The sequence below is a fragment of the Genypterus blacodes genome, unplaced genomic scaffold (assembly GCF_046128005.1).
Source record: "Genypterus blacodes isolate CSIRO-AG114 ecotype Tasmania unplaced genomic scaffold, CSIRO-AGI_Gbla_v1 ptg000008l_1, whole genome shotgun sequence".
Taxonomy (NCBI): domain Eukaryota; kingdom Metazoa; phylum Chordata; class Actinopteri; order Ophidiiformes; family Ophidiidae; genus Genypterus; species Genypterus blacodes.
This window is the reverse complement of record NW_027466822.1, coordinates 1,085,001-1,097,591: the sequence shown is the minus strand read 5'-3', so window position 1 is coordinate 1,097,591 and position 12,591 is coordinate 1,085,001. Positions and strand designations below refer to the sequence as shown.

The 12,591-nt window shown below is 45.3% G+C and overlaps 1 protein-coding gene across 1 annotated transcript in view; it reads right to left on the bottom strand.

Annotated features, from left to right (window-relative positions):
- Nucleotides 1-5: 5 nt before the first annotated feature.
- Nucleotides 6-12,591, bottom strand: part of rftn2 (raftlin family member 2) — a 13,374-nt gene continuing 788 nt past the window's right edge. Inside the window, exons 2-9 of the mRNA XM_076155595.1 lie at nucleotides 5,562-5,742; nucleotides 4,706-4,814; nucleotides 4,051-4,225; nucleotides 3,608-3,826; nucleotides 2,886-2,992; nucleotides 2,259-2,362; nucleotides 2,066-2,147; nucleotides 6-1,806 (exon numbers count right to left, since the gene is read on the bottom strand). Coding sequence (XP_076011710.1) covers nucleotides 1,603-1,806; nucleotides 2,066-2,147; nucleotides 2,259-2,362; nucleotides 2,886-2,992; nucleotides 3,608-3,826; nucleotides 4,051-4,225; nucleotides 4,706-4,814; nucleotides 5,562-5,742 — 1,181 coding nt within the window. The 3' untranslated portion in view covers nucleotides 6-1,602. The remainder of the gene's footprint in view (nucleotides 1,807-2,065; nucleotides 2,148-2,258; nucleotides 2,363-2,885; nucleotides 2,993-3,607; nucleotides 3,827-4,050; nucleotides 4,226-4,705; nucleotides 4,815-5,561; nucleotides 5,743-12,591) is intronic.

Here is a 12,591-nt window from a genome sequence, read left to right as displayed (position 1 = left end):
TCTTTGTTTTGTTTTTTTGTTTTATACATGCAAGCGTCCGAGTGGAACACAAAGCATCAATGATAAAGGACGCAAAACACGCGACTCTCCGAAAAAGGAAGGATTGGAAGGTTTAATACTGACATTTAGTTTCTGATGGAGACTCAAAAATATCCATTTAAAACATGATGGAAAAACTGGGTGGTGGATCTAAATAAGAACATGCATCTGAGAGTCACTGTCTGCTGCAAAAACAAACATCTAAGATATCTACAGTTTCTCAGCCTTCGTCTCCCTTTCTTCTGCATTACATAATACTGTAGTAATCATTTCATAAGACTCAATCATCCATTACACAACAAAAACACACGAGCTGCCAGTACCATTCTTATAAATACTTACCAGCTATTGTAGCGTTGAGGAACATTTTAGATAATACTGAAAAGCCATTAATATATCCAGAGCCGTTATAACAGGGTTTCTACACTTGTCAATTAAATTCCAAAAGCACACGATGCCATGAAGTTACGCAACCGCAGGAACTGTGACACAACATCTTGCAACAGTTACTGGATTTCAAGGAATACTATCTTCATTGTTTTAACTCGTCAAGATTACAAACACTGACTTTTCCGCATCTTAAACAATATAATTCCCAAAAAGTTGATGCTTTTTCCAGGACGTCCTTGACTGAAACCCTGTTATAAAGTAGCACCAATCAGATGTAACAACAGGAGTACACGTGGGCTCCTTTGTTTGGCAGCAGCTTAGTTGGATCCATTCAATTAAAATCATTGAAATGAAAAAAAAATCCGAGGTTACAACTCCCGAAAAATTGACTGATAGCACCTCGCTGTGATTCCACAGGACTGCATGTAAAATTCTCAGGACCTGCCTCAGAGAAAAAACACCTGTACAAACGCAACATTCCAGGCAGCCAGCACCTTCACTGAGCCCAGAGAGGGTAACGTACATGATGTGGCTACATGCTGCACAGCCTGGTTATTATCAAAACCCCCAAGATACTCACATCCTCCCTCCGTTTATAGGTGAGGAGGAAGAAGCAATTTCTGACCTGTGTCACTGAGAGAGGAGTCGGCGGAGAGGTGATATGACATCTTGTCGGGTCAGGAAAAAAGCAGAGGAATGAGGGGAGAAAAGAAACCTAAAGAACTCTTCTCCCTTGTTGAATATGTGTCAGTATTTTGGAAAGCTAGCGAGAAGAATCCAAAACAACTAAATGAAGAATACCTATTGTGTATGTAAAGTGACCCCAGAGGCTGGCAACCACCCAAACATGACTTACTGAGCGATGGGACTCCCGTGTTCCATTTCTCAACTAATCTATAAACAAGCGTGAATACAGATCCACTTCCTCCTCCTACTTATTATGGCTTCGTTTAAAAACAAGAAAAAGTGCTGAGTTCATGTACATGATGGCGTTTGTTACAACAAGGGGTTAAAATGTGACGGGGAATGATCTGCAGTCTGTGCCATCATCCTGAGTTTCCACTTTTTCTTCCTGGATCCTCTTTCCCCAGTATTCCAAGAACGTTTGAATCCTCTACTTGAGTCCAGTGTGAATGTTGCGACGTCGGTCAGGCATCCATCTGTTTCCCTGCGTTACATACAAGTGACCTCAGCCTTCCCCTCCTCTTGCTCAAAGCCACCTTCCTCCAGGTGGGACAGGGCACTGGGGTAGCCTCCTCCGAACACCGGGAAGCCTCCGATGCCCCCTGCAGTAGGGGACAGCTCGTCGGGGGGGACGGGTCCGGCCACAGAGCGACTCACGGAACGACCGGACACATCGCTGAACACGGACGCAGCCTGCGGACAGGAGGAGAGACAGACAGGTCAGAGACAGAGAGGTGGGATGGGAGTCTGGCCATGACATCCTGAGCCACAGCTTGTAGTGCCAGTAAAGTGCAATTTCAACTTTGTCCCACAGGGTGCAGTGTTGTCAGATAAATAGCTTTTCTTCATCATCGTTGGAAGGAGATTTGTGGTAGACAGAGGCGGATTTGTCCATTCGCTGTCATCTTTGTCCCTTATGTAACCAACATACAAAAATCTCACATCTTCTCACCTGGTTCCTCTGTTGTCCTGCTGCAGGGCTTCGGACGGGCCTCTGGAGAAACACCACCTGCTTTGTGGCCAAGTTCCCATCGCTACACAAACACAAACACACAAAAGAATTTAACCAATTGAACAAACAGATGGGTGACAAAATAAAGGAAATAGCAACATAAATGGATAAAGTGGTGGTAGGTAGTGCATACCTGTCGTGTCGGATGATGGGAGTGGGTAACACACATGTAAGCAGCCAGCCAAACTCAGCCAGAGTGTGAAGGAGAGGCCCGTAGTCTGTTTTCACATTGGAGCCCTTGATATATAATGCAAACATCAGGGTTAGTTTAACATCTCGATTAAGACGTAATGACTAAACTGTCCTGACTGCTGTTCCGGCATCTAATCCCCTGATTACAACGACCCCTGGGGAGGCAGGTTGACAGGGGAGGCGACCAGGGGACACACACACACACACACACACACACACACACACAGAATACACTAGGGGGGGATTATACATCTCATGCAGCCTGGGAACACCTTGGTCTCCTCACAATGAGCAGGAGGTCACAGTGAGCAGGAGGTCACGCCTTTACTACTCAGACACACAGTGGGAAAATGAACGGATGGATTTAAGGGGTTAACTAAGCCACTACACTGTTTTTAAAACACCGGCCACCGCAATTCAAATGTCACAAATCCCCAGTGAAACAGTGGCGGCAGAAGTCTCAGTAGTGTAGATTTATTGTTGTAACATTCATTTTTAGGTTAATCTTCCCAATTAAAGAGAGAGGCAGATTGCACACACACACACACACACAGAATTCCGAACTGACCTCAATGACAGTCCACTGCTCGACCACGATGGTGTCATTGGCAGGAGGGGAGGTGCTTCTCTCTTCGTACACAAACAGTCCCTCCAGGGATCTGGGGACGGGCTCGCCTGAAACATACAAAGCGTTATTTAATCTAACAACATCATGACTATATGCCGTTGGTTCACAGGGCTCACCTGGAGAATAGAATTATCCAATCTCTGTTAAACAATTCCAGGCAGTAAAAAGGAATTGAATCTGGCAAGGAACAGGTCAAGGAGAGAAAGTCATTAGGAAAGCTGTGGCCTAGTTATTAGAAGTAGGCTAACATATGTGTGTGTGAGCAGCTGGGAGAGCGTGTGAGAGCAGTTTTACAGCCTGTGTGTGTGGATGCCAGTGGTGCCGGTTCATTTCTATCAACTCCAGACCGCAGATGTCTACAGATGATGTGGACGTCTGCCAGCCTCCAGTGGAACAGGAAGTAAGGTCTCGAAGGTCAGGAAGACATGTCCAAATATAGATGCAGTGGGAGGGAAAAGCCAAAACAGGAAGTGACTGATCACTGTACGTGCACTTGTGTATGTGAATCTGAACTTTTGATTAAAAAGGCATAATGCTGTAAGACGTGGAAGTAAAGAGAAGCGAATAAACTCAATAGGATTTGAAGTCCCTTGTGCCAGTTTAGCTATTAAAGACACGGAGATCAGAGCTGGATCTGTTCAGAGGACTGGGTGCCCAAGTACCTTTAGGTGTGTCCCAGTAGACAAAGGAGTCCACCAGGGACCAGCCTTTGCGGTAGTAGGCGGCGGTCAGCTCCAGCCAATCAGCCTCCAGGGCGCTAACTACATGTCCCTTCCTGGAAACCCGCATGGAGAGCGCCCCCTGATGGTACTGACAGGCCAGTGAGTCCAGAGGAGCGCAGCCAGGAGCCCAGGAATGGAAGAAGACCAACAACCGGAGGTCTGTAGTGAGAGGATGGCAAAGGAGAAGAGAGAGGTAGTGAGACCCATAGGATGCATAGGTGCAGAAGCAGATCAGGTCTATATGTAGTCATAAAGTCAGTAAGATGGTCCAATTATTCCAATAGCATCTCTTGGTCACATCCTGTTAAAACATAAAACAGTTTGGGAGACGCCAACAGAGAGAGACAGAGGACAGCTGTGAGGAGAAGAGCAGAGCGTCTCACCGGGGCTGTAGGTGTTCTCCTCCAGCTCTTGGTCTTCAGGCGGTGTACGAGGTGGAGTGCGTGGGGGGGAGCGACAGCCCCTCTTTGGGCTGTGCACCCTTCCGTTGCTGACCCCGCTCACCTGCTGCAGGACCGAGCCGACGAATCGAACGCCTCCGCGTGCGCTGCTGTTCACCTGCCAGAAACACCAACACAATATAAACCTAACAGCAAACTCACTTATGTCATGAGAGTACTATCAAACTGTCAATGTGTAAAAAGACATTTGCACAGTTCATGTCTATAAAACACTTCCCCATTCTTTAGTTTATAAAAAGGTGTACTGTATTATTTTAAAGACAACCAACACCCAAGGGTTCAGCTTTTGTCTGCATTTAAACTGGGATGTCACATGTTGTGAACTCAGATTTTAAGGAACACAGAAATCGCCCCATTCAAGCAGAGGAATGTGAATCAGCCTCATCATCCTCGGGACAAACAGCACAGTGTATCAAGTACATTACAGCTACCCTGTAGTGCTGTAATGTAAGTGTCAGTGTAAAGGCAGAATGTCCTACAACTGGCTCTCAGCTGTAATGTCAGACTTCAGTCAGTACTTTTTGGAATCCAAATTCCCCCTTTTTCCGAAAACTGTGGTAAAGACCCGATGTCTTACCCTGTCGATGAGCGCTCTGACCGTGTCGCCGGTCAGCGACTCTCCAGGTAACGGCCACTCCTCCACCCTTAACATGGGCACATTGTGATACATGGAAACCGTGTCCTTACTGGAACACACACACACACACAAACATGTGTCAGATGGCAAGTCAAACCTCTGCAGTAACAGTTTTTAACAGCCCTGTTCAGGTCAATAGGGAGCTGCCCGGTCTGTAACCAGTGCAGGGAGGTCAAAGTTCACCTGTAATTGCCTCAGAGGCTGCAGACTCCCATCCATAAATGATTTAAAGGCTCAGCGTGAAATGGCTACCAGCTGCCGTTTAAACAATTTTACAAATCAGCAGTTCAAATCACCTTTTCAATATGAAGACATCCCATTAAGTATTTAGTGTGCAGCCTTGGCGGAGGTACTCTGAGTGCTTTCTAGTTGAGTATTAATTAAGCATATTAAAACTGCAGTCAAGTCCTAAACCCACCCCTACCACCTTAGGCTCCTAAAAGTCATCATAGTTTCAATACCTCAGCCTATCAAATCGTCAATCCCAGAGTTACTGTGATTTCATTGGCTGCTGGTGGATCCACTGTTGTTGGGTGAATCCCAGTACAGCTGCAGGGACTGTGCCAAAATCAAACCACCCCCGGTAGCCCTCTACATGCCACGCCAGTGTGACCTCCTACCAAGGCTCCACATTAAATATGCAGCTGACCTCATCTATCATTCATCTATTTAGTAGAAAGTACCGGAGCCATTGGTGTAAAGGCCTGGAGGCACAGAGGTTACTTGCTACGTGTCAGAGCTATGGAGAGGTTAAGGCTTAGAAAGGGATTGGGGTACGTTCTATGTCTACACGTACCTTGGTCTGGGACGAGCCAGGATGGCCCGGTAGATCAGGCTGAAGGGCAGCGAGCGGTTTCGGCCTACAGAGAGGATGATGGGGTGCAGGGCAGTCAGGATGTAGCCTTGGGTGTAGTAGGACTGCAGGGCCTGAGGCAGCTCAGACAGCGATGCCACATACTGTACTGTTGGACGGCTACCTGGATGGATGGAAAGATGAAAGAGGGTTACGCCATAGAAAGAGAGGTTGCAAAGCTTGAGGTTCACACTAGAGGTCTCAGCAGATGGTGGATCCCAACAGAGTTTCAAGCTGCTCAGTAATTGTTAGAGTATCACGCTGCTGCTAGTGTTAGTGTTCCATTTCTCTTTGTGTCTGATTGTACTGAAGTTTCTATCGGCGGCATCTCATCTATTCATGCTTATGGGGTTTGGGTAGGTTTTCCACAGGTCTGCATATACAGTACTCATGAAGAGCTTTGGTTCATGGCTGCAGACGTGCCCAAACTGCTTGTAAACTCAATTTTGAAAATATACTATAAATGTTAACTAGATGCATTTCCTGGAGACGTTGCGCTGTAATTCGGTTGCTGAAAGGTTTTGCCCAATGATGAACAAGTGCCTGAAAGAATGTGCGAAAGCCTGAAAAATATCTGAATGGTTTCTGTACCTGAAAGAATGAACAAAGTTACAAGCAGTATGAGTGACAGCTAAAGCTCAAATCCCCAAAACGGCAGCTCTCAGCCAATCAGCGTCAACATTCCTCCACTCTAACATCACGTAATACACACATGTGAGGAACATCAATACTGTGATCAAGAACCTAACACAAAGCCAGTCTCTTGCTGAAACACAATCATGTTGGTTCCATGTTTTTTTTTCTCTGCTGCAGGAGAATGAATTATAACCCTGACGTCTAAATCACACATGGATACAAGATCTTAAGAAGGACACATCTTCTCTGGGGCCATGAGACTTTCAGCAACATGTTGAAACCCACTTAATAGTCTTACAGTTAACTCGGCTGGCTGAAGTTTCTGGAAACGAATGATGGCATAAACTGCGTATCTTTAGCTCTTTAGTTCCTGCAGCTGTGGTGTTTGATGTGGTGCGACTGGTCTCTGAGCCCTGCGAGAGGTGCGGCTCTGAGACTGGCACGCAAGCATGTCAAAACACACCCACACACCCACACACACACCCCCACACCCACACCCACCCACACACTAAACTGTGCCAGTGTGTATCACATCTTCATGCTTCATGCAATTACATGCTTAAAGCCTATTTGTTAGTTATAGCTGTTCTTTAGTGGAGCTTAAAAAACAGATTACAGATTTTAAAGCCAAGGAGCATGCGATGAGATGATGCGATTCAGTAATGGATTTTTGATGTATATTTAACAGTTGCAGAGATGTAAAATATGTTGATTCCTGTAATGTATTTATTTTTATGGCAGTATATTATAAGAACAAGAAACATGTTGACATTTGTATACTGCATCATTGTGGCTACTTTGATGAACATTTTCTAATAATAAAATAACTATAAATGCAGCCTTTATATCTTGCGCCTGCATTTCTCATTTATATGCAAATGTCCAACAAAGAGTGGATGGAATCTGTATTGTGCTATTGTGCTGAATATAATATAATAGTCGTGGTTTAATGGGTTTATCACAGGAAGTCGGCTTTGTGAGAAATTGCATATGCAGAATACTTAATAGGAGCATTTACAAGTCGGAGTAAATCGACTTATACGATGGAAAAGCAATGTCTGTTACTTGAAGTGCATCAATATTTATTCTGAACATTGTTGAATAGATGTATTGCCTTTAACAGAGTTGTTTTAAAGTGAATACATGTATTCTGTAGTTGTTTGTATGCTGGTTGTGCTTTTCTGAATGCTTGGGCTGGAAATCTCAGTGACCGTCACCAAACACTTCCTGTGTCCACAAAAGAGGGGCTGTTCACAGAGGGGCCTGGCTGTGTGCCCCGGGTACACAAACACGCACATAAAAGGTGTTTAATGCGTGTGTTTCAACCATTCGAGCAACACACAAAAATGCTTCATTGTAGAAATAGTTTGAGAGAAGGAGAAATTTTAACAACAACAACAAATGTGGAGAGATCGGAAGAGAGACCAAGGGTAAGACGGAGAGAGAAAGCATTCCTGAGTGCAACCCCCCACATTCTCACACACAAACACCCCAGAGATTGGTGAGAGCTGCCGGCACATAGCTGACATCACTGCACGGCTCTGAATGGGTCGTCTGGTTTGCTGCGTTATGAGACTAAAGACCAGCGGAACCTCAATAAAACCACGACAGCGGAGGCCGAGGAAACACAGCTACAGCTTTTACACGCATTCCTTTGGCTTTAATCTGCATTCCAAACACTTGAGGTGTCTTCAAATTGAACACAAGTTTGCATGCTGCCAAAGAGTGATCAGAGTTGATTGTCACTGTGGTCAAAATGAAAGAATCTCCGCAAAAGCCAATATCAGTTTCATCCACTTTGAAGGACACAAAAGAAGCCAATGACATCAGGAATCACCAACTGTGTCCTGCCAAGTCACAGAATAGGAAAAATACACTGGAGTTAATGGCTTCCAGGACCATGATGTCATTAATACACTCACACACACACACAGGCAAGACACACACACCTCCTACCAGGGCTTTTGTTGCAGGCTTTTGCTCTTCTCTTCCCCTGTTTTCAATCCCCTTCACACGCCCCCCCGCCCCACCCCGCTGCCACTCGCCCCTGTCAACCCTGCACACTGAGGCCTCTGTTGCTGTGTGGGAGAAAAGAGAGGAGGAGGAGGAGGAGGAGGAAGAGAGGGGAGCGGTAAGCAAAAGAAGGGGGAGTAGAGGGGACGTGCGGTATCAAAAGGTGGCCGATGGCATGGCAGGGGGGAAAAACAAGAGGAAGCAGTGGAGTTGAGCAACAACCCAGGCACAGAGTGGGGTGACAGAAACCGGGAGGCCAGTGGGGGGGCAGAGGAAGGAGCACCCCAGGCTCTGGTGGTGGGTGGGTGGGTGGGTGGGTGGTGGGTTTGTTGGAGCTACAGAGGAGTTACAAGGCAGATTTTATGAGCCTGTATGTAAAAAGGAGAGTTTCATAGGGTGCGAAAACGAGAAAGCTGCCCGGCAACTGAGTGTAAAGGAAACAACTGGAACAATTAGACCCTTTGAACCAAGGAACCAGGAGCTAAACGTCCCTATAGGCACACTGCTATCGTTCATTATGGATCGACTGGGGAAAGCTTTGTAATCAAAAAGACTGACGCAATAGAAAGTGAATTAATCTGCACATCGGTGTCATTGCACTAGCTAAGAAAGAAGCAAATCAAGACTCATTTAAAGTTCAGCAGACTGAAGTCCTGAACTGAAGCTGAATCTCTGCAATCTCCTCCAAATTGAATGATCAAAACACGTTTGCTTTCATCTCTGGAAACTAAATAGCACTTGTACTCATGTTGGGACAGTGTGCCAAACTATTTTAGAACAAATCGGTCTCTCAACGGATTGAGGGAAGATCGTCATTCATCCCATAATCCCCATAATCCCCACATTTTTCACTTAATCTATCCCTCTTTCCATTCGGCCCAGCAGAGATGAATACAATACAATCCCTGCATATCCGCCCTGTGTATTCATTTCCCGACCTGTCACCCTTTCACATCATCCCACTGGTTCCACACGTAGTGGAATACAGGCCGGGGCTTTCAGAACGCTCTCCATCCTCAGGCTAGTTCATCATGAATCATTTGTCACAAAAAGAAACAGGATTTGTTTCCTTCTGACAGGTCCGTGCCAGTGTCTTGCAGACCTACATGATGTGCATACCAATGTTTGAGGTGTGTTTAAAGAACGGAAACACACTTTGTTTTGCATTCACACGCAGTATCCACTCCCTTTGCATGCTGCTGAGGAGGATTTGCAACATTTAGATCGGACCAATACAGTTAGAGAGGAGTGGAAGTGGAGAGTAGAACCCTCTGACAGATTCCCACGCTTACTTCCAATGACAGATCGATAACCAGATAGACACAATAATCAAAGTCTATGTATCCTTTTCCAGAAACACACACACACATACACTTACAGCACATCCCTCAATAGTGGACTATGGGCCTCGTTAGCAGCAATCACAATGGAGGAAGCATTAGACGTGAGGTATTTTGATGTGCTTGCCCCTGGCTCCCGGCCCCACTCTGACTCGTCTCCACCAGAGTAATGGGCGACTATAAAAGGAGGCCAAGTGGACGGCTGTGCCCAGGATGAGCTGGCAGGAGTGCTGATACTGGACGCAACACTTGGAGGAGATGGGAGTTGATATGTGATGAAAGTGAGAGCTGAGCATGTAACAGTCGCAGTGTGTCCCAGAAAGCCTCAGAGTTTCTGTCCCAGATAAAATGAACTAGGCACACACACACACACACACACACACACACACACACACACACACACACACACACACGTTATCAGCGTAAGAGTAATGCCATGTGACTGCTGGCCTGAGCTCTTAGGCTTGGACACTCATCATACAGCCGATCACCCATCAGAGCCGTCTTAAAGATGCCTTTGTTCTGAGTCTGAGCAGACTTGGCAGATGAACACAATAAAACCCTTAGTGAAACCATATAACTGGTCTGTTTCTCTTGATTTCCTATTCAAAAGCATCAACTCCCACTGACCTGGCTGACCTATAACAACAATGTTTCCCTAATGAGCATCCCACTGCCATCCTGCGCCACTGGGGTGGGGCGATTGGTAAGTTCTGAGCCTAACATAAGCAGTTTATGCTGCTGTATGCCATGCCTGTTACATTGAGCCAATTGCTATATTAAGGCAAAAATGAACAATGTTGCAATACATACATACTAACCCCACATGCTTTCTAGTAGAGGTGCCTTTGGGCTCCAACCTGAGACTTGTGAAGACCTGAGAGGTGAGGCACATGATCCTCCAGCCCAACAGCCGGTAACCAGCACACCCCATGCATCCTTTGGAGCAGGGCCACAACTGAGAGACTGTGAGAGAGATGCAGAAGGATGCAGGCAGTCGTCTTGGCCTGGCTCGGTACAATTTTGGCACCATAGACCGCAGTGGCTATAGAACAATGATTCATAAGAGGTATGGGTGTGAGGAGACTGTGCCAGGTGAGGAAAGGCATGGTGTGATAGTCTCAACCCTGTGCCAAAGCAACCATTTTTAGATTTGGAAGTACGTGAATGCAGCTCCTCCACTGGATGAAGACAGAAGCTGGGCCCACACAGTCTGAACAGGGACTAATGACTCACACACACCCAGACTAAAATACTGTATTTATTCATAAGTCTGGCTGAGGGCGTCGACCCGTGATTCTATGCTGATGAAAGGCTTTGTACTCTTTCTCTCACAGGTCAAGCTGGCAGTTAGAGAGTGCAGTCCATTCTGAATACGGAATAGTCAGACACCCCTATCTTCAATATTTATAGGTAAACAAACCCAGGGCATTCCTCCGAGGTGAATAAGCGAACACTTCACACAGGACTGATTCATGAGTCCCAAAGTCCCAAAGTTGGATCTGTAATTTACTTCCTCCTAATTTAGAAACAAACTTTACTCCATCATTTGTCATCACACTGGCTTCCTGCTTACAGTTCAGGCACCCAGGTAGAACATAATGGGGATTTCCTTTAAAATAGGTCACTTTCAAAAAAACAAGCATCTGGAAGCCCACATGAAGCGATTATCCTTGGAAAATGGCAACCGGGATCATCTGGGATAATCACACATGTTCAAATTAGATTCCATATGACAGCAGGTAGGTTCTTCTCTTGTACAGGCATATCTCATGGGAAGGGTGTGTGTGTGTGTGTGTGTGTGTGTGTGTGTGTGTGTGTGTGTGTGTGTGTGTGTGTGTGTGTGTGTGTGTGTGTGTGTGTGTGTGGAGGGAAAGGAACGGCTTTTAGGGGAGACAGAAAACAGCCCTTCTGTGACCTATTTTCTATGACAGCCCTGTTGCTAGGAAGAATCTAAGGCTAGATGCTGTCATGCCACATGTCAGAGTATAACACACCGGATGGATAATAAGAGTGTTTTCACATTTAAAAACAACACATTTAAATCAGGATGACACATCAAAGCTATTTTTCCTTAAGCAACTATAATGGGAACAAACAGGAATGTTATGAGTTCCTTCACTTATTTGTCTCTGGTTGGTTTCTAAGATGATGCAAAAGCAGAATTGTTTCACATTCACATGTTGTTTGACTCTGGTTCTATTGGGCCATTTCAAACCATAAAGAAATGAGAGATTGGGGGATTTTGTCTCAACAGAGGACAGAAATTAGGTTATGTTCTGGGGGCACCTCAGTATAATGATTCTCAGATAGGTTACATGATGAGACGGATACTTATGGAGCATTAATAGGATTTCACTGTTTTCCCAATTTACATGGAGAGGAGTCTTCCGGGTGACGAAACGCATGCAGAGATGGCTTAACCTGACATTCGGTGTACTTTGATTTGGGGTTTTTTGCACGAAAGGGAATTCTTTGTTTCATTCTCCACTCTACTGTAATTGTTGCACAGAAATTTCCCGTCGGGAGAATACTACTTTCATCTTATCTTATCCTTGACATGATTGATTATAGCAATTTCAGTCTAATCAGGTTGGTTATGTGATGTTTAAGGGGAAAGGTAACAGTTTATTGCCCCTCGCAGTTTTACATACTGACAGAAAAACTCCACTGAAATTGAGAATTTCACAGTAGGAGTTGGAAATATTACTTACACAGACTTACTTCGGAATAATAATTAAACTTTTTGAACATTAATATTGGTGAATAATTTGAGAGCAAGAAATAATTACACAGATCTTTCCATAGTGATCTGGCATTCAATTGGGCAAACTTAAAGTACCTCCATTGGTCCACTTAACACAGCGTGAGAACCACTGCTCCATTACACTCATCTCCACATACTGTGTGCTGCATGTGACACACTTTTTTTTAGGATGAACCAGCCAGACAGCGTGTTAAATGGAAGCATGGACTCTTGTTGG